Source organism: Anomaloglossus baeobatrachus, chromosome 1 (assembly GCF_048569485.1).
Source record: "Anomaloglossus baeobatrachus isolate aAnoBae1 chromosome 1, aAnoBae1.hap1, whole genome shotgun sequence".
Lineage (NCBI taxonomy): Eukaryota > Metazoa > Chordata > Amphibia > Anura > Aromobatidae > Anomaloglossus > Anomaloglossus baeobatrachus.
In genome coordinates this window covers 289,144,800-289,166,343 of record NC_134353.1, presented here as the reverse complement: position 1 = coordinate 289,166,343, position 21,544 = coordinate 289,144,800, and the positions used below count along the sequence as shown (strand labels likewise).

Sequence of the window (21,544 nt, the reverse complement as noted above, 5' to 3'; positions counted from 1 at the left end):
GGAGAGTCTTCAGTGCCACGTTCAGACTGTGTTGGCATGCGTCTTGAGAGGGTGCCTTTATAAGTAGATCGTCCAAATACGGGATCACGGAGTGACCCTGCGAGTGCAGGACAGCTACTACTGCTGCCATGACCTTGGTGAAGACCCGAGGGGCTGTTGCCAGCCCGAAAGGTAACGCTACGAACTGCAGGTGTTCGCTTTCTATAACGAAGCGTAGAAAACGCTGATGCTCTGGCGCAATCGGCACGTGAAGATAAGCATCTTTGATGTCTATTGATGCTAAGAAATCTCCTTGAGACATTGAGGCTATGACGGAGCGTAGAGATTCCATCCGGAACCTCCTGGTTTTTACGTGTTTGTTGAGCAACTTTAGATCCAGGACGGGCCGAAAGGACCCGTCCTTCTTTGGCACCACAAACAGATTGGAGTAAAAACCGTGACCTTGTTCCTGAAGAGGAACGGAAGTCACCACTCCTTCCGCCTTTAGAGCGGCCACCGCCTGCAGCAGAGCATCGGCTCGGTCGGGCGGTGGGGAAGTTCTGAAGAAACGAGTTGGAGGACGAGAGCTGAACTCTATCCTGTACCCGTGAGACAGAATGTCCCTCACCCAACGGTCTTTGACCTGTGACAGCCAAATGTCGCCAAAGCGGGAGAGCCTGCCACCGACCGAGGATGCGGAGAGAGGAGGCTGAAAGTCATGAGGAAGCCGTCTTGGTAACGGTTCTTCCTGCTGTCGTTTTTGGGCGTGACTGAGTCCGCCAAGAATCTGAGCCTCTCTGATCCTTTTGAGTCCTTTTGGACGAGGAGAATTGGGACCTGCCTGAGCCTCGAAAGGATTGAAAACCAGACTGACCCCTCCTTTGTTGGGGCTTGTTTTGTCTGTGTTGAGGTAAGGATGAGTCCTTACCCTTGGAGTGTTTAATGATTTCATCCAAACGCTCCCCAAACAATCGGTCACGAGAAAAAGGCAAACTGGTTAAGCACTTCTTGGAAGCAGAATCTGCCTTCCATTCTCTCAACCACAGGGCTCTGCGCAAAACCACGGAGTTGGCTGACGCCACCGCCGTACGGCTCGTAGAGTCCAGGACAGCATTAATCGCGTAAGACGCGAATGCAGACATTTGAGAGGTCAATGGTGCCACCTGCGGAGCAGATGTACGTGTGACTGCGTCGACTTGCGTAAGCCCAGCTGAAATAGCTTGGAGTGCCCATACGGCTGCGAAAGCTGGCGCCAACGACGCTCCAATAGCTTCATAGATGGATTTCAGCCAGAGCTCCATCTGCCTGTCAGTGGCATCTTTAAGTGCCGCTCCATCTTCTACTGCAACTAAAGATCTAGCTGCAAGCCTGGAGATTGGAGGGTCCACCTTGGGACACTGGGTCCAACCCTTGACCACGTCAGGGGGAAAAGGATAGCGTGTATCTTTAAGCCGTTTAGAAAACCGCTTCTCAGGATAAGCGTGGTGTTTCTGGATTGCATCTCTAAAGTCAGAGTGGTCCAGAAAAGTGCTTAATTTACGTTTGGGATATCTGAAATGGAATTTCTCCTGCTGTGAAGCTGCCTCCTCCGCAGGAGGAGCTGGCGGAGAAATATCTAACATCCTATTGATGGACGCTATAAGATCATTCACTATGGCGTCACCATCCGGTGTATCCAGATTGAGAGCGGTCCCAGGATCAGAATCTTGATCAGTTACATCCGCCTCATCACCCATAGATTCGTCCCGCTGGGATCCTGACCAGTGAGACGAAGTTGAGGGCCCCTCATAACGAGCCCGCTTAGGTTGTCTGGGACTGGCGTCCGAGTCAGAATCGTCACCCTGGGGTGCATGTGACACCCCCGGAGCTTGGAAGTGTTCCAGCTGAGGGGGACCAGGGAGCAATGATGCCACAGTGTCCATGGTCTGAGTTACTGGTCTAGACTGCAATGTTTCAAGAATCTTTGACATGGTCATAGACAATCTGTCAGCAAAAGCTGCAAACTCCGTTCCTGTCACCTGGACAGCATTCACAGGTGGTACACCCTGGGTCACGTCCAGCAGAGGCCCCGGCTGTGCAAGTTGCACAGGGGCCGAGCACTGCACACAATGGGGGTCAGTGGAACCTGCCGGTAGAGCAGCCCCACATGCGGTACAGGCAGCATATAATGTCTGTGCCTTGGCACCCTTGCGTTTTGCGGACGACATGCTGTTGCCTCCTTGTAATATAGGAGGGTATATAGCCGAGAATCACCAGCGACCGTACAGTACAAAGTATTTGCAAACACAAAATACTCAGTATACAAACGGCACAAGTGGGGGTGAGCCCTTGAGGCTGCTTACCGCCCGCTGAACAGCGGGTATGAGGCCGTAGAATCCCGTGTCTGGGTCTCCCCGTCTCCCCTCTGCAGCTCAGCGTGCAGGCAGGAATGGCTGCCGGCGTTCTGTGAAGAGGGGCGGACCGTGGGCGTGCCACAAACAAAGTGCGGGAAACTGCGTCCTACTGTGCCTGGTGTGAGGGCTGGAGTATGTAAAAAAGACTCCAGCCCTCAGCGCTGATGCTCTGTACAGCGTCCCGCCCTCCTCCTGACTGGCAGGTGCGGAGGCGGGAACGAACGAACTAGGCCGCAAAAGCCGGGGACTGTAGTAATAAGCGCGGCCGTGATATATGCACGGTCAGCGCGGAAGTCCTCGGCGCACCACAAGTCCCAGCCGCGTCGCAGTCTCAGCGGCCGGCGCGACCGTTCTCCCTGAGTCTACCCACTCAGCTAAGCTGAAGTGAGGAAATGGCACAAGCGCAGCAGCGCTGTTGTCCCCGGCGCACTAACACCCCCAGCAATGCTGCGGTGTGCGCGCGTATGCACGGGGACACAGAGTACCTTGACGGAGCAGGGCCATGTCCCTGACGATACTCAGCTCCATATCCAGCGGCTTCTCCAGGGGCTGCGGATGGAGCACGGTCTCAGTGCCTGGAGACCGGTAAAATCCCACTTCGCCCAGAGCCCTAATGGGGATGGGGAAGGAATCAGCATGTGGGCTCCAGCCTCCGTACCCGCAATGGGTACCTCAACCTTAACAAGCACCACCGACAGAAAGTGGGGTGAGAAGGGAGCATGCTGGGGGCCCTGTATGGGCCCTCTTTTCTTCCATCCGACATAGTCAGCAGCTGCTGCTGACTAAACAGTGGAGCTATGCGTGCGTGTCTGACCTCCTTCGCACAAAGCAAAAAACTGAGGGACCCGTGCTCCCACGGGGGGTGTATAGCCAGAAGGGGAGGGGCCTTACACTTTTAAGTGTAGTACTTTGTGCGGCCTCCGGAGGCAGTAGCTATACACCCAATTGTCTGGGTCTCCCAATTAGGAGCGAAAAAGAAAAAAGTCACGCCAAAAATTGAGCAGGGATGCCGATCCGTTATGTGCGTCCCTGATCAGCGCTCGGCGGGACGCACGGACGGATGCGATACAAAAAGTGTCGGGGATACGGAAAAAAAAGTCACGCCAAAAATTGAGCAGGGATGCCGATCCGTTATCTGCATCCCTGATCAGCGCTCGGCGGGACGGATGCGATACAAAAAGCGTCGGGGATACGGGAAAAAAAAGTCCCGCCGAAAACTGACCACGGATGCAGATACGTTATCTGCATCCCTGATCAGCGCTCGGCGGGACGCACGAGGTGTAAAAATGGACAGGGGATAGAGGAAAAAAAAAGAAAAAAAAAAAAAAAAAAGTTATACTCACAGTACCCAGAGGATTAGCAGGAGGAACAGCTTTACAGCAGCAGCAGGCAGGAAGTTGGACAGCTCAGCAGAAGACCCAGGAAGAAGGACCCAGCGATGGAGGCAGATGTGATCGGCCGGTGAAGACAGGTAAGAGGACGTCGGGGGGACAGCAGAGGTCGGGGGGACAGCAGAGGGTGAGGGGGAGAGCAGAGGGGCTGCAGAATAGAGATCACGGGGGAGGCTGGCAGATTGGGATGTTGGGGGGCAGATTGGGATGTCGGGGGGCAGATCGGGATGTCGGGGGGGGCAGATCGGGATGTCGGGGGGGGGCAGATCGCAGGGGGGCACGGGCAGGGGCCATTACGGGAGCGCGCAGGGGCTGCAAGGAGAGCAGAGAAGGAGGGAGATACCGGAGGAGCTGCAGAATAGAGATGGCGGGGGGCAGATCGGGATGTCAGGGGGGACAGATCGCAGGGGGGCACGGGCAGGGGCCATTACGGGAGCGCGCAGGAGCAATCACAAGAGCGCGCAGGGGCTGCAAGGAGAGCAGAGGAGAGGAGGAAGGAGATACCGGAGGAGCTGCAGAATAGAGATGTCGGGGGGGGCAGATCGGGATGTCGGGGGGGCAGATCGCAGGGGGGCACGAGCAGGGGCCATTACGGAAGCGCGCAGGAGCAATCACAAGAGCGCGCAGGGGCTGCAACGTGAGCACAATACTCACCGCTCCTGCTCCGTGACAGCAGCGGCGGCAGCAGCAGCGGTGGCGTGGTACCACTAGTACCAGCCAGTGCTGCATGCTGCAGACATGTTGGGGGAGGGTCCCCAGACCAGCACAGGCCTGGGGAGGGCGGCCACCGGCAGATCAGACCGCCCCACTGCACACTTATTGGAGCGATTGCGCGTCATAGCACGATCGCTCCAATCAGTGCTGCAGGGGCTGGGGGCGGCATGTTTGAGATCCACCTATGATCTGCTGTACCTGCTACAGCACATCATAGCCGGATCTCATAGTATCGCACTAATTCCGGCATTATTTTTACCGAAATCAGTGCGAAAGATGTGGTTGGCGGTTCAGATTTGAACAGCCAATCACATCGATCGTCGATGGGGGGTGGCGATGCCACCCCCCCTGGGGTGAAGCAAAGGTCCCCTGCTGTAAGAAACAGCAGGGGAGATCATTTGAAAGCCGTTGCTATGGCCACGGCAATCAAATGAACTTTAGGCAGTAAAATTACGTCCCTGGTCGTTAAGTCACGTAAAAATAGGACGTAATTTTACTGCCCGCGGTCGTGAAGGGGTTAAGGTTGGGTACCCACTAAGACGTTTGCCTTGACACCTGGCAGTGAGATGATCATAATGTTAACCAAGAATCCATTTCAGTTTTGTAAATTTTTACTTATCAACAATAGTTTAAGCCGCATCAAAAATGTATTGTGGAACCTGAACCTTAGGGTGCAGAGCCCAGGAGGCTGCCACTTTCTCATAATGCAGAGAAGCATAGGATGAGGCCACCACTCCTATAGTATTAGTATAAGTTGCACGTACTCAGTGGACGCACACTTAACAACAATATTTGTGTGTTTATTGGGCATCGGCACAAGTGCACCTGTTGAGTAATTGAATTCTATAGAAGTGCTGGTCTTGTCCTGTGTTTTCTACAGTACACAACAAAGGTTATATGGAATCCCATATAGTTGTATCCATAAAAACTTGGATTCTAATGCCTCCAATAATGTAGTAAATATACAGGACAGTGTTTCCGCTGTGATAAATACAACTATTAGGCTGCATTCACATGCCATGGTCATGTTGCAATTTTAAGTCACAGCAGCAGGGAAACAAATGTTTCTCCTGCAGAACTACAGGGCTATTATGATAATTTGTATGGAATGCCCAAAAAATAAATGCCAGTTAAATCTCATAAGCAGGGGTCAAATGCCACTCTGCCAAAGTAAAAATCAATCCAGAGGATTATTTTCAGTGACGTTATTTCTATGCGTTCCAGATAAAGCGTTCTCTTTTTTCGGGGGGGGGGGGGGGGGGGGGGGAATCACATACTATATGTGATTTTTTTTCCCGAAGAAATAAGATTTGTCCGAAACACATAGCAATAGTCACTGAAACCGGATCTTCCACAACAGATCGCACATACATCAGATCACAAACACAATCACAACAGTCCTCCATGTGTTCCATTGCACTGCGTCCCATCTTCCCCTGATGGCCGGGAGCAATTAGTATTGCCGGATGTGGTGAGAGTGTGAGTGTGAGTGTGTGTGTAGTAAGAGTGTGTGTGCGCGATCAGATGTATGTGAGTGTCAGCCTGAAACAGGGGAGGACTCTATGAAACATCGTAGTCAGTAAGGAAGTTGGATCCAGCATCAGAATCCATGATTAAAAAATTCAAGCTTTATTTGAAAATGTATAAAAAAAAAAAAAAAAAAAAAAAAATACATGCAGAAGGATGGGTCAAAGTGCATGAAACACCTTACGCGTTTCGGACGGTGAATTTAAAAGCAGTCCTTAGTCATAGGTCCTATGACTAAGGACTGCTTTTAAATTCACCGTCCGAAACGCGTAAGGTGTTTCATGCCATGCACTTTGCCCCATCCTTCTGCATGTATTTTTTATACATTTTCAAATAAAGCTTGATTTTTTTAAAAACTTCCTTACTGACTACAGCTTGGCATTCTGACGGATCACGAGCATGCCTAGTCCTGTTGCACAGCGCTATATGGTAAGCTGGAGTTTCTCTACTTTTTGACTCTGAAACATACCCGCTGAGAGCGCTCGCTGAAGTATGATTCTCCTGGGAAGGGTGGGGAGGGGGGTGGGAGGTCTACTTCTGTGAGGGGGTAAGCTTACCCCCAACCGAGTTTCCCCAAAAATAAGACCTACTTGAAAATAAGCCCTGGCGCTTTTAAATCGAGGCAAAAAAAAAAATTTTAAAGACAGTGTCTTATTTTTGGAAAAACAAGGTAGACTCAGTTAGGGCTTGCTCACACCACTGTATAAATCGGGAGAAGCCAATCCAATATTTTATCAGATAACGCTCAGACCAATGTTATGCAATAGGGCAGTGCTGATGACCGATTATTTTCACTGACAGAATCTGTTTTTGAAAAAATAAAATCCCAGCATGCTGTGATTTCACTCTGAAATTGAAAAGCTGTAAAAAAAAAAAAAAAAAAATATATATCTTAAATTACTTACTGGTAATGATTTTTTCCAGAAGCCACGACACGCCTCCAGAGAGAGAGGTCCGCCCATCTTAGGACAGGAAACCCACTGAAATAAAAAGGACGGCTCCTCTCTCTCTCTCGCATCAGTTTGGTTACAGAGCATAGAGAGGAATATCAGAAAACAAGGTAAACACAAACAACATCATCACCTCAAATATACACATGCCGGGCCGCGGATACCAAAAAACCACGAGGGGTGAAGAAAAAAATGAAAGTGGTGGGAAGCAGTGGTGCTGTCGTGGCTTCTGGAAAAAATCATTACCGGTAAGTAATTTAAGATTTTTCCCTTCACCACGACAGCGCCACCAGAGAGATTCTGAAGACAAACAACATTAGGGAGGGACCCCAGCCTTTAGTACCCTTCTATGAAAGGTCAATCCACCGTGGCCGACAAGTCGAATGGAATTGTAGCTTTAACCTATCCTTAACAATTCCCAGAATCCAATCACTGGACGAGATGTTGCACCATGCTGAGAAGTAGGAGGAGAGTCTACCTCCCACCTGGACAGGGGCATCACCGAGCCGGTTTCTTACCGTCCGTAGGAGGTCTGAACATGAAGCCTTACTGCTTCCTTTTTCGGTCTTTCCACCCCTCTTGGGACACGGGTTGCCTCCCCTTGGAGAACCCCTTCCTTCAGAAGATGCGGTGTGAAAGAGATATTCCCCTTCCTTCACAAGGCATGGCACGTAGTTTAGACTTTGACAGTGAGTCTCCCGGCCATCTCTTCCACCAAAGTGAACGTCTTGCTGAATTAGACAAGGTGGCAGACTTGGTTGATAGCCGAAGGGCATCCGCTGATGCATCGGCCAAAAGGGCAGCTGCTCCTTAGGCTTAAGGAATATTAGCAAGGATCTGGCCTTCTCTTTGATATGGTCGTCAACCTGTTGCAGCCAGACCTATCAGGGACCAGGCTATACAGGTACCTGCGACTGCCAGCCCAAGTGCTCCCGCAGCCGTCTTCCAAGTGGAGCAGAGATAAGTAACCACCATTCTGTCCAGAAGTTCCTTTAATAAACCTAGGTCTCCCAAGGGCAGTGAAGACTGTTCTGCTGTCTTGGCCACATCTATCTTGGAGCAACAGTCCCACAACGAAGAATCAGACTCCTCAAAGGGGTACCACTTCCTAAATAAAGATGGAGGGTAAGCTCTCCTATCCGGCTTCTCCACAACAGATTCTGGACCCATCGTCTCATAGCTCTGACAGCCTTCACCTGGTGAGTAAATTCGGCAGTAGGGAAACACGGCCTGCCCCCCACCTCAACCTCGGCAGATGAAACCGATGAGGAAGAGGAAGAACCTGAGCACTGAGTCTGAAGTCTCTCCTGACTCCTGATGCTCCACGCTGGGTTTGCAGGAGGTGGTGGGAATTGGTGGCAGAGAAAACTTCAGGTACTCCCTGACCTCTGCACTTATGACCTCCGTGAGGCCAGTGGCAATGTCCAGTGCTTCCTCTGCAATAGGCTTCCGGATACAGAAGCTACACAATGACATCTGGCTGTCAGAGGGAAGTGGAGATTTACACAAAGGACCTTCCCAGTTCTTAGTCATTACCCTCTTCCTAGGTGTGCTCTAAGAATACAGTGGAAGGGAGGAAAATCCCCATTAATAGGAATAGAAGAAAACCCCCAAATGGGACTTACCCACCGCTGGCCTTACGGTACCGGGTCAGGTGGACGGGCGATGCGTTGGGGACTTCGGCAAAAACTGATGACCTCCTGTCTCTGGAGTGACCGCCGCTCCCACGATGCCATGATCGCTTCTGCGCTGTGTATCACTCTGCTCACTCACCAGGGATTCTTCCCTCGATTGTCTGGAGAAACGAGCCCGAGCGTCCTGGAAAGCCTCCTTTCCCTGTGGCATGGTCTGGAGGCAGCGTAGCGGTGGGCAGCGCCATCTTGCCGCCCACTGCTCATGCGCGAAGGCGACTTCCGGTCGAACTCAGACGTCACTGCCGGACCCGGAACCTGACCACTGTGTGATCCATGTGCTGCCACGCTCAGCCTGCAGGGTCAGCCACCGGGCGCCGTACAGGGGTACAGTTGGAGGATGGAATGGCGATTCCTGCAGGGACAGCCACCGGGCGCCAAGACAGGAACGCAGCTGTTTCCATTCTGCCACATACGCTGCAGGGCCAGTCACCGGACGCCGATCAGGTAGGCAGATGTATAGGGGGAGGAAGAGAACCTCCACCTGTGTTTCGTCCCTTCCGAGCTAAGGCTGTTGCCCCAACCCTGGGATATGCCATCCTTCACTGTGGCAGGGCCACAGCTCTTCTGGGTCTCCCATCTTGGGACAGGAAACCAAAACTGATGCAAGAGAGAGGAGCCGCGCTTTTTATTTCAGATGTTTCCTGTCCTAAGATTGGCAGACCTATCTCTCTGGTGGCGCTGTCGTGGTGAAGGGAAAAATCGGATGCCATATTGAGCCATGGTATAGCATCTGATTTTTACAGAAACATTACAATTCTGTAACATAGGAAAGTGTAAATGATCCTGTAAATGATTAATAGTTGCTGAGTAAGAAAACATATTGCATACGGATGACAAGTGAGAAAAAAAATAAATAAAATCGTACCTCTAATCTGGATGAAAATCTCTATTTTTTATACACTTGTGTGACCGTAGCCTTATCCAGACTATTAAATGCATGTAGCTTTCATTCATGGCACATGTGGGTATTGCGTAATTATTTATTTTTACATCTATTTTTGCCTCATCAACTACAGCACAGTTTTCGGCTGTGTTGATCACCAGAAGCTTTGGAATACTATGAAGGATATGGGTACCTGATCACCTGATTAGGAATCTTTACATTGACCAAGAAGTGATTCAAAATGGAACACGGCAACAACGTATGGTTCTAATTAGAACGAGGCATCAGACAAGGATGCATTCCATCACTATTTCTCTTCAATTTATATGCAGAAGCTTTTTTCAGGAAGGCTGAACTCAGCGAAAAAGCATAAAGAATCAAAATTGCCGAACGAATCAACAATCTTAAATACGCAGACGATACAACATTGATAGAAACAATCATAGATAGAATGAAGGACTGAGTATCAAGATGAAAGGTTACTCAACTGCTACTCAACAGAAAGAAGATAAAGATATTGACCAGTATGACCGGTAAACATTTGAGATGGATGGCGACGAATTGGAAGACGTAAAGGACTTAAACATACTTGGATCGATGATCACACAAAATGCAGGAACGACACTGGAAGTCAATAGGAGAATAGCTATGAGCAAATCAATATTGAAGTCATTGGACATGGTCTTCAAATCGAGGAACATTTCACTAGAAAAAAGATACAGCTCTTTCACAATCTGGTCTTTTCTGTAGTGACATATGGATGTGAAACCTGTACGATAAAGAAACAAAACAGAAGGAAACTCAACGTCTCCTAAATGTGTTGCTGGAGAAGGATGTTATCAATACCATGGATGGAAAGAAAAAGAAACAAATTAATTTTGTAACAAATAAAGTCAGACGTGTCACTCAAAGCAAGGATCATCAAGCTACGATTTGCCTACTTTGGATACATCATATGAAGAGACCAATCACTGGAGAAGAGCATAATGGTCGGAAGAATAGAAGGAACAATGCAAAAAAGGAAGACCAGCAATTCGATTGCTCAATACAAACAAATAATCAACAGAGAAGACCCTGGTGGACCTATCTATACTTGCATAAGATCAATATTTGTATAGATCGTCAATCCATCAAGTTGCCATGGCACGTGATCAGGCCAAAGGCCATAAAAAAAAAAAAAGTCATAAACTAATCCTGCCATGCCTCCCCAATGAGTTGAACACACCTAGTGAAATGTGTAGTAGAGAGCTTTACCAGCTAATTAAGATTAAAGGGGTGGTTCACCCATATTTTTTATTGTCTAGTTCGATATTATATTGAGAAACAATGTTTCTCTCAAATACCTTATGTTGGAAATAGATGCGCTATTGCAGACCGCTGTTCCCCTCTCCGGTGACGTCACATCCCTGCGGCCGGCTGCAGTCTTCCTCACTCACTGAGCTGTGGGCGGTGTTTCACCGCTTGTCACAGCACAGCGCGTCTCCTGCTTGCAGCGTTCTACTGTGAGGGAGGAGGGAGCAGATGGACTGTGACGAGCGGTGCAACACCGCCCACAGCTCCGTGAGTCAGGAAGACTGCAGCAGGCCGCAGAGATGTGACGTGTGCGGAACTTGACGTGACGTCACCGGAGCGGGGTACAGCGGTCTGCAATAGCACCTCTCACAGGCACTATTGCCAACATAAGGTATTTGAGAGAAACATAGTTTCTCATTATAATATTGAACTAGACAAAAAAAATATGGGTGAATCACCAGTTTAAGAATCAGTGTATCTTATGAAGGATTCTTTTACAACTCTTGGGGGAGGATATAAGTGTAGATATCGCCGTGTAGAACGCTAGTATCTATAAAACACCAAAGTAAGTAAACATCTAGTGCATCACTGACCAGAGTGTCACAGCCAGAAGTGTTTCTATGTCACAATATATAGCAGTCAATCACTGGTGTCTTTGGTATATGGTCTGAAACTGCTGAGGCCAGGGACTAGATGTAGACGTCCAAAGCCAGAATGGGGTAGAATAGGGAAAACCGCATAGGAAAAGAGAATTGAAGGAACTTGAATAAACCCTTTTAAAAAAACCCTCACCAATTGACTGTAAATATAGTGTTAAATTTATTGTAAAAATACAGTTATCCAAAAGATTAGCTTAGTGAACACATTCCCTTATGGTTTCCCAAATTAGTTTTTCATGTAATACTAAGGGGAAAATTCATCAAGACCTCGCGTTTTATACTTCAAACTTGATTCAGGGTCCACTGAAGTAAGATGCCCAGCCGTTGTAATGCGAAACTGGCTTCTTTGAAGCCAAAATTTAAAACTGGTTACAACCCAAATGTCAGGCTGTAACTCAGATGGGAACTCAAGCAAACTGCAGATTGGTCAAGTCCACATCCGCGCATGATGGTTCAGTTAGACAGCATTCTGTTGTTCTTTCTTGCCAATCAAGGATTTGTGAATATGAGGAATGACACCTAGAAAGAAAACAAGGACATCAAGGTTTAAGATTCACAAAAGCAATGAGCTTTCTGAACTACACATTTATGGCATTTTACTTAGTGCCGCTAGATTTTCAGCGATCAGTTACATTGCATACACTACAAACATTTTTCCCACTAATTCATTTATCAGCTATCCACAGAAAGTGACAGATTTATTGTTGGGAGTCCTAGAAGTGAATGGAGCGATGGCCAAACATACACACTAAAGCTCCATTGATACCGGAATTCAGTTAGGAACCTCTAGGCTGGGCACCAGATTAGATTTTTATCCCTTCCTTGTAGATTGGTGATGAATGTGTTTAGTGGAAAAAACTTTTAGGCTATGTGTGCACGCTGCGTTTTTGCGCGTTTTTCGGGTGCGTTTTTTGGTCTAAAAACTGCATGAATTTCCTATGAGCTCTCATTTTTACTGTCCGCACAGTGCAGTTTTGTTTTAGGTGCGTTTTTGTGGTGACCACAAACATGCAACATGTCAATCATTTCTGCGTTTTCGCCAGCGTTTTTCACCCATGCAATGCATTGGAAAAAACAAAGCAACAAAAATGCAGCAAAACGCAGCCAAAAATACGCAGTAACGCATGCGTTTTTTATGCATTTTTACGGCGGGTGCGTTTGTGTGGCCAAGAACGTACAAAAACGCTGCATCTTTGTGGTCACAAAAAAAATGCAGCGTGTGTACATAGCCTTAAAGTCTCCCAAACTACTCATTTGCATGGAATTTATGGTTAATTGAAAGTTTAACCTTATTTCAGATTCTCAGTTCTGTTTGCAAGGATGGCTAATCCAGAACTTGTGATCTGACATCTAAATTCCATTAATAGTGTCTGAAGCAATTTTCTGAATGCCCATTTGATTATGACTAACTGTGCAACTTGCATTCAAAGGAAAAAAAAACAAAAAAACAAACTTTAAAAATCACAACTGCCAGTCATCAAATTCCTGCAGTACATAATTTTTGATAGATTTCCACACTAAGTTCAAAGTTCATCGCAATATCAGTTTGCTTAACTCTTCTGTAGATCTGAAAGTAACCATCTGTACACTTACCACCACCAGCAATGGTAGCCTTAATGAGGGCATCCAGTTCTTCATCCCCCCTGATGGCGAGCTGCAAGTGACGTGGAGTAATACGCTTCACTTTGAGATCTTTTGAAGCATTTCCTGCCAATTCAAGTACCTGCAAGAGACGAGCAAAAGAAAAAACACGTCTTAGAAATGTATCTGTATGACTCCGAACAAGTCACCATGCCTTCTAGACAGTTTATATTTTTTTTTTTTTTTAGACTTCTGTAATGTACTCCACCATTCACTCAGATGGATGAAGTAAACATGGCATAGTTGTGTACAGACAAAAAGTTGCCCTAAAACTAAAAGAGGACCTATGATTTTAAAACATACTAGGGTATATCACAATATGGGAGACAGTATGTATGAATAAATTACCTTAGGAAACATAATGACTGACTATAGGAATTATGCAATAAAAAAAATAAATAAAAATCACAGGTCATGGGAGCGGCCATCTTGGTATTGGCAGCTCAACCTGCTGTGTTCTATTGAGAAACGCCCCGGATTGTAGGTTGGTTGCTTGGCAGAGCCTGAGCCACTCCAGTGCTGAAAAAAACAAACCCCAAAACACTGGAGTAGTGCTTTAAGTTATGTTAGATATTTATTATTAGTGATGAGTGAGCACTACCATGCTTGGTACTCGTAACATGCAGTTTATGATTGGATGGGCGCGACTCGAGTATCCGAGTATAATGGAAGTCAATGTGGAAGGTGAACATTTTTGTGGATTTCCCTCAAAAATATTCAAGATCCCCCTGACTTCCATTATACTCAGGTACCAGAGTTGTGCCCATCCAAGCATCAACTATTTGTTACGAGTACCAAGCATCATCACTAATAATAAACATATAACATAACTTAAAGCACCACTCCAGCGTTTTGTTTTTCCAGCACTGGAGTGGCGCTTTAAGGGCTTGTGCGCATGTTGCGTAGTGTCACTGCAGAAAACTCTGCAGTGATTTGACAGCTCATGTGCGATTCAAATCGCTGCAGAAACACTGCGTCATGGATGCAGGGTTTCTGCAGAAAAAAAAAAATGCAGATTTCATGCGCTCTGGATGCTGCCTCTCCCATAGACAGAGTGGGAGCTGCATCCAAAGCGCACAAAAGAAGTGACATGCTGCATATTTGAACGCACCGATTTGGATCAAAATGTCAGCATGCAAATCGCTGCGTTCAAAAAAGCAACGTACGCACGTCTCATGCACAATCTTCATAGATTGTACAGTGGACGCAGGACGCATGCATTTACGCTGCAGTGTTAGACGCAGCGTAAATGCATGCAATACGAACACGTGCGCACATGCCCTAAAGCTTCGTTCCCCCTTCTTATGTTCACCCTTGGGTGGCTTCATCCTTCTTCAGCATTGCTCTGGTCCCGCAACGCCATCTTATGACTAACTTCTGACTGACCAGAAGTCAGAAGTTACACCCCAAGAGGTCAATACATTCTATGACAGCCAAAACAAGGTTCTCAAAGAGATGTATTGAGTTGTTACCTCCGGCTGCCCCATGAAACACTGAAGCTGCCGGAAGGATACAAATCACAGGAAAGCGACAATGAAAACAAATGAAACCTCCGGAGGTTGAGTATAAGCCCAGGGGCAGGGTATTTACATTTAAAGCACCATTCCAGCAATGAAATAAATAACAAAACACTGGAGTGGAGCTTTAAAGCACTTTATTCCAGCATACTATTCATGACTGGTGTGCAAATATCCAGTATTGATGAATACTTATACACTGACATATTTTGTCATGCATTTGTTTAGATGACAGGATGATTTGTTGTTGTTGTTTTTTTTATCATTGGTTCATAGTTGTAGTAGCCATAACTTTTTGTACTTGAGCTTCACCATATTAGGTCTTTTTTTGTGAGGCGAGCATTAATTTTGTCAAACACGTATATCAGTTATACAACTGTAATCACTTTTATATGGATGGAATGGTAAAAAACAAACAGTCACACCATTTTTTATGCCATTTGCCAAACAAATATTTTTTGGTTGTTACGATTACAGCGATACCAAATAGGTTTACTGATTTGTAATATTTATTTTCAAGAAGTGTATCAAAACTTCTCAATTTCTCACCCCTCAGCCCCGGCTTCCTTTTTCTGGATGGTCTTTCCTCATAGTATGAAATGGGTGAGAATGAGCCATTAATTATTAGCACTATTTTTAATTGGCACTTTGGCTATATGTTTGTGCATTTTGTCTATATATTCTCACATTTCCTACGTTGTGTTGCTACTCAGAGCATAGTTCCTTTTAAGTAATCAATAAAAGTTAGGTTTTATATTCTGTGCTGTGCATATAGACTCTCCTTGCTTTTGCTTTCACTTGAGAACCCCTTTACAGGGAACCTGTCACCAGATTTGGCGACTATAAGCTGCGCCCACCACCAGTGAGCCTTTATATAAAGCATTCTAGAATACTGTATTTAAGAGACCAGGCCACTCTGCTGCGATCGTTGTCCCCCTTCTTCCAAGCCCCGTGTGGATGACAAGTCCTACATCATCCATACAGGCCGGCATTGCGGTCCTCGGCAGATGCACTTTCATCTGCCCTGCTGAGGGCAAAAAGCACGGTAATGTGAAAACACGAGCAAAGGTCAAAAACCACCCGCGCATGAGCACTACAGTACTTTAACCTGGCCTCAATGGTGCTATCTGCAGTTCATAAGGGAAAAACCTGGTGACAGGTTTCCTTTTACAAAACTTTATTGGTGTCATGTGTACTCTGAATGGAATATTTGTTTAACTCAAATATTAAATTGCCCAGAAAATGCCCTCAATAACTCGTCTGACGCATTCAGCACCATTTCTACCATATTCATCATCTGTACTAAGATTGCGCAGTGGGCTGGTCATCACAGATCGGTTAGCAACCACTAAGAAAATTTAAAATAGGTCAAACTTTAGTTCTATGATTATTACCGTATATACTGGCGTATAAGACGACTTTTTACCCCCTTAAAATAATGGCTACAGTGGGGGGTCGTCTTATACGCCAGATATACAGCGGTGACTACAATATGTTACCAAAAACCGCAGATTCGGGGAGGAGGGGACCTGTTCCTGACCTTAGGAGGGGTGGTGCCTCCTCCCCGTACCTACGGAGGCTGTGATTGGCTGACGAACGCCGCTCAACCAATCACAGCCACTGTAATGTTCCAGCCATTTAAAATGCCTGAAACATTAAAATCCAGCCCTGGCCAGTGCAGCTGTAGCACTGGCCATTGGCTGGAGCTGGGTGACCTCACTGGATCACCCTCCCCCAGCTCCAATGCTCTGATTGGAGAGATCGGCCTTGTGACCGATTTCTCCAATCACAGTGGACCTGTTGCCGGTGACCGCCCCCGTCATCGTCCCTGCAGCACGCCAGCACACACAGTGAGTGTACACAGTGCACTTCAGCCCAGATCGAGCATCAGCTAGATCATGCACAGCGCATAAAATCATTACAGAATCAGTGTAATCAATGACATTCCAGAATCTGATGCACACACTGCGTTATTTGTGATCATACAGGTGGTAACTCAGGATCAGTAATGTATTCTACTCCAGAGCTACACTCACTATTCTGCTGGTGCAGTCACTGTGTACATACATTACTGATCCTGAGTTACCACCTGTATTATACTCCAGAGCTGCACTCACTATTCTGCTGGTGCAGTCACTGTGTACATACATTACATGACATCCTGTATTATACCACAGTGCAATGGCAGGGCGACAAGCTCCGGTCCCATGCTGTTATGAGACCGGAGCATGGGACCCGGAAGTTGCCGCGCTGCCATTGCACTGTACGAAAAGCATCCCGATCCGCCGCCGCTGCCCTCCGCGATCTGCCACCTGTCTCCCCGATCTCCTGCCCGCACCCTCACCCCCACACCTCCCGATCCGCTGCCGCCCTCCATCTGCCACAGTGCCACCGCTCCCCCCAATCTGCTGCCCGGCCCCTCACCTCCGTGCAGATCGGAGGGAGCGGTGGCACTATGACAGATGGACAGTGAGTATATCCCAAATTCTATATTTTTAGGGCAGAAGTTGGGGGTCGTCTTATACGCCCAGTCGTCTTATACGCCGGCATATACGGTATATTTGCTTTAGGCTACGTTCACACTTTAAAAATGTTACCTCAGTACAGTATTTGGAAGCCAAAACCAGGGGTGCAACAATCAAGGAAAAGTATAATAGAAACGCGGGAACCACTTCCGCTCCTTTCACCCACTTTGGTTTTGGCTTACAAATCCTGTTGTCAAATATTGGCCAAATACTGAATTTGGAACGTGGTGTTAAAGTCAACATCTCTCCCTATTATGAGCCTGTAGGGATATAGACCATATTAGGACTTTCCCTTCTTTCTACTCCACCTAAGGCTTACCTCAGCAGTAAGATACTCCAGGATTGCTGCGGTGTAGACTGCAGCTGTTCCACCAACACGGCCATGGTTGGTGGTTCTGTTTTTCAGAAGACGATGGATACGACCCACTGGAAACTGAAGATCAAAAGTAGAATTAGATGCTGATGTACGAAATTGTAGAAATCATAAAAGCAAGTAAGAAATCCTTAAGATATAAACATACAGCTGGGATGATTTAGGAAAACCTGCACTCGCATGGGGTTGGACTCTATTGCCCTTGAAGTCCCTACCATTCTATGATTCAAAGTCACTAGATCAGTGTTACTAAACTCCAGTCCTCAAGACCCATCAACAGATCATGTTTTCAGGTTTTCCTCAATATTAGACAGGGGATAATTCCATCACCTGTGCAACATTAAGGAAATCCTGAAAACCTGATTGAGGAAAACCTGAAAACATGATCTGTTGGTAGTCTTGAGGACTGGAGTTGAGAAACACCGCACTAGATGTTTATGTCTGAGGTATATGTCAGATAGGTATCACACGTGAGTGTCACGGATGTGTTTGGACCTTCAGGTACTGCTACTGGGACCAAATGCAGAACGGCCTGGCGATCGTCCAGACATTAAAGGATGCTGTCCCTTTAAGGGCTGGATTTAGGTTTTTTTATGTTCCTTGCCAGGTTGGAGGAGCCTTTCCTCCAGCTGGTAATTAAGGGCCTTTATAAGGTTGGGCTTCTCACTTCTCCAGTGCGGGTTATGCTCTTCACTTGGAGAAGTTGCTTGCTCTAGTGTGCTCGGTGCTTCAGACTTCTGTAGCTGTGTTTTCTGAAGAATCCCTCTCGAAGATAAGTTGTTGTTTTTTTTACTTTTTCCCCTTTTGCTGGTTATTTTTGTGTTTGGTTTTCCTCCTGTGGATTGGTGGGTGGTGGGATTTAGTCCTAGGGTATGGCTAGGAGACAGGGGCACGTTGGTGGGCCACACCTCCTAACCATTATAGGTACCTGTGGTTTGAGGGTAAGCGCAGGGCACCCCCAGTGTCAGGGTGAGCGCAGGAGCCCTTGGTTCCCCCCCCTCTTTGTGTTACAGCCTTCCTTATTCACCGGAGTCCACTTGCTGGGTCTCTCCCCACACCCTGTGTGACAGTGAGTTCCTTAGATAAAAATGTAACATTCTGTGGGATGCATTTAAATAGTATCGTGTAAAGGATTTTGCTATTAAATAAAAGTTAATTTTGTTCCAAACTTGATTTAAGCTAAAAATTGTTACTTTGGTCATATGCTGTTCAACACTTTTCTTAACTATATGACAACTTGGCCAACCTCAGACTGATAGATTTGCTAAAATTAACACCAAAAATTGATGTAAATTATAGCAAAAATCTATTCTAATTCAGTGGGCTTGAGTTTAAGATTGGGGTATATGACAATCTTTGTAAAAATACCATATACTGACAAGATTCTGAAAATTGAAAGCTATTATAAGAATCAAAACTTAAAGGGCTATTCATATGAGATATTTATTGTATATCTATAGGCAATGCCATAGAAGTCTCATCCTCTCTGCCCCTGTACTAGTGCGGACTTGTATTGTTCATGAATATTGTACTTTTGTACTTGTTTTTATTATGTAAAGAGCCATGGAATAAATGGAGCTATAATAAAAATCCTTGGTCATAATTCTTAGATTATGATTCCATGAGAACGATGCATAACCATTACTTACCTGCAGCCCGGCTCTTGAAGAGCGGGTAACGGAAGTTGCTTTAGTTTTGCCAGAATCTTTACCAGCTTTGCCACCAGCCTGTAAAATAAAAAATAAATGCACTTTAATGTAAATTGTCACTACATTTAATTGTAAATTAGTGCCATTTGTTAATACAACTACATCATTGATTAATATGACTAATGTAATTGATATCCATGTCTGTATTATCAGAACTGACTGCTGGAGGAATGCATTGTTATAGCACAGAATGAAGGGCACAGAGAGAGGTATCTGGCATGGAAGAAAGCTGTAAGAAGGGTCATTGGATATCAGAGCCGCCATTTATTAATAAAACATCTCAAGGGGGAACAAACCCAAGACTGGGATTCACAATGGACGATTATCATTCCTGAAAATTGGCCTTTTTAAACAGACTGGAAATGACAGGACAAATGAGCAAAACGCTTGTTCGTTAATTGAAAAGATTTTAAAGCTTGCTTAAACAAGACGTACTGCTTAGAACAATGTTATTCTATGCAGACTGAATGGTCGTGTTAACAATCATTCCGCAGTCTGTACCGGCTAAACGTTATTTGAATTGACTGCAATTAGGCTGTACAAATGCACCCTAAGGCTATGTGCCCACAGGACTCTGTACCCGCAGATTTTTCAGCGGAAAACCTGTGGATTTATCTGGATTTTCTAGATATATCCGCAGGTTTTATCAAGTACAGACACTCCCCATGTTATCCTATGGGACATGGGGAGTGCTGTGTCCATGCCGCGGTACGTGTGGCTGCGGAACATGCTGCAGATGTCCCGCAGCCGCACATAACTGCATGTCAATTATTCCTGTGGAAATACCTGCGGAAATCCCAGCCCTCCACTATGGAGAAATATCTGGAAGACCCGGCCTCTTTCGCTGGAATCCCGCAGCTATGTATAGCTGTGGATTCCGGGGATCAGCTGCGGGGAAACCTGCGGACGTACCTGCGGATATATCCACGGGTACATAGTCCCGTGGGCACATAGCCTAACACTGGGCATCTATTATCACATATGGACAACAAAGTACAGTGCACTTAATGTGTCACCACCAACCTCGAAAGGTAGATTAACCCAGTCCCACTGTGTATAGAGGTCCGGTGCCTCCTTCACCACGGCTGATAGTTGTGGGTCCTCGCAGAAATGCTTGGAAACTTGTGCAGGAATATATGATGGCACGGTGTTACCTATACAAGCTACCTGTACTCAGACTATACCGACTACTGAAAAACTCCAATATCATGGACCATACAGACAGACGCTGATGCTTTATGGATTATATCATAGGTTCTTCACCATTTAGTAGAACAGGTATTCATCTTTTTCTGCCTCTAAGTGATTTTTGCTTCTTAACTCATCACTGGGGCCCCACAATCCCCACAACAGGCTACGCTCCACCCCACATCACACAGGCTTCCCGCTCAGTGCCCTCTCCATTACTCCATGTGTCTTGTGTGATCTCTATGGGTTTCTTATTACAGAATAGATGAATACAATGATTAGGGATGAAGCTGGGGGTCCCAGCAGCAGAGACCCCCGCAATCAGCCAAGAAAGCATTACAAAGAAAGCAATAGGTCTGCCCTAAGCACATGGGGGAGGGGTGCGGGCTGGAAAGAAAGGGGAGAGCGGAGTTGTCGCTTCTCACTAAGGGTGGAGAGGCTGAGGAGCACAAGGCCCTTCCCTCCACAGCTCCACTCACTGCACACAAGCATACAATACACAGGTAGCCCGTACATGGCTGCCCTGCACAGGGCACTAATACAATGACACAGAACTACAGCAAGACTTTCCCTCAGGCAGGAAATCTGCCTCTAATTGAATTGTGGAAGCAAAGTCTCCGGAGCTGTAGAGCAGAGGAGGAGGAGGGGGGAAGACGAAGGACACAAAAGAGGCTGCCTGTTCCTACAGCAGCTCACAGGCCGCACACTCACCATGACTGGAGCTCACACGATCCACAAAGCCTCGTGTGCTCACTGCCACCATTTATATGGAGTTCCACACATTCAGGAACTTGAGCTCAGAGGTGGCCCAATGGCAGGAGGCCTCATTGTTTAGAGGCGGAGAGTGATGAGGGGAGAGGAATGGGCCGGGCTACCGCACAAAATGCCTCCTGATGAGGGGATTGTGCTGAGGAGAATGTGTGACAGGAAAACTAATGGCAGACAGCGGCCTTCATGCCTTATTCCTATATGGAGACAGTCCACTGTCCGTGTATAAAGACATATGTTTCCTTTACATTTAGTTCTCAATCATCTGTCCTTGCCTCATGTATGTGCTACACTCACTAGCTGAGGTAGATCCTCCATACCTAATGTTGGGGTGGGCACA

At 46.7% G+C, this 21,544-nt stretch overlaps 1 protein-coding gene across 1 annotated transcript; it reads right to left on the bottom strand.

The window, feature by feature from the left end:
* Positions 1 to 11,619: 11,619 nt before the first annotated feature.
* LOC142311906 (histone H2A.Z-like) lies at positions 11,620 to 21,275 on the bottom strand. The gene is made up of 5 exons (XM_075350759.1): positions 21,148 to 21,275; positions 19,189 to 19,266; positions 17,486 to 17,599; positions 13,077 to 13,206; positions 11,620 to 12,002 (listed from the first exon to the last, which is right to left on the bottom strand). Exons 1-5 carry the CDS (start codon positions 21,148 to 21,150, stop codon positions 11,941 to 11,943), a joined length of 387 nt encoding a protein of 128 aa, XP_075206874.1. The 5' UTR covers positions 21,151 to 21,275; the 3' UTR covers positions 11,620 to 11,940.
* Positions 21,276 to 21,544: the final 269 nt, after the last annotated feature.

Bases quoted from the DNA above. Each gene is read 5' to 3' on its own strand.
- LOC142311906 (XM_075350759.1), bottom strand. The intron at 17,600-19,188 runs GTAAGTAATGGT...TTTGATCTTCAG, and splicing joins CTTCAAGAGCCGGGCTGCAG to TTTCCAGTGGGTCGTATCCA. The intron at 12,003-13,076 runs GTAAGTGTACAG...TTTTCTTTCTAG, and splicing joins GGCTACCATTGCTGGTGGTG to GTGTCATTCCTCATATTCAC.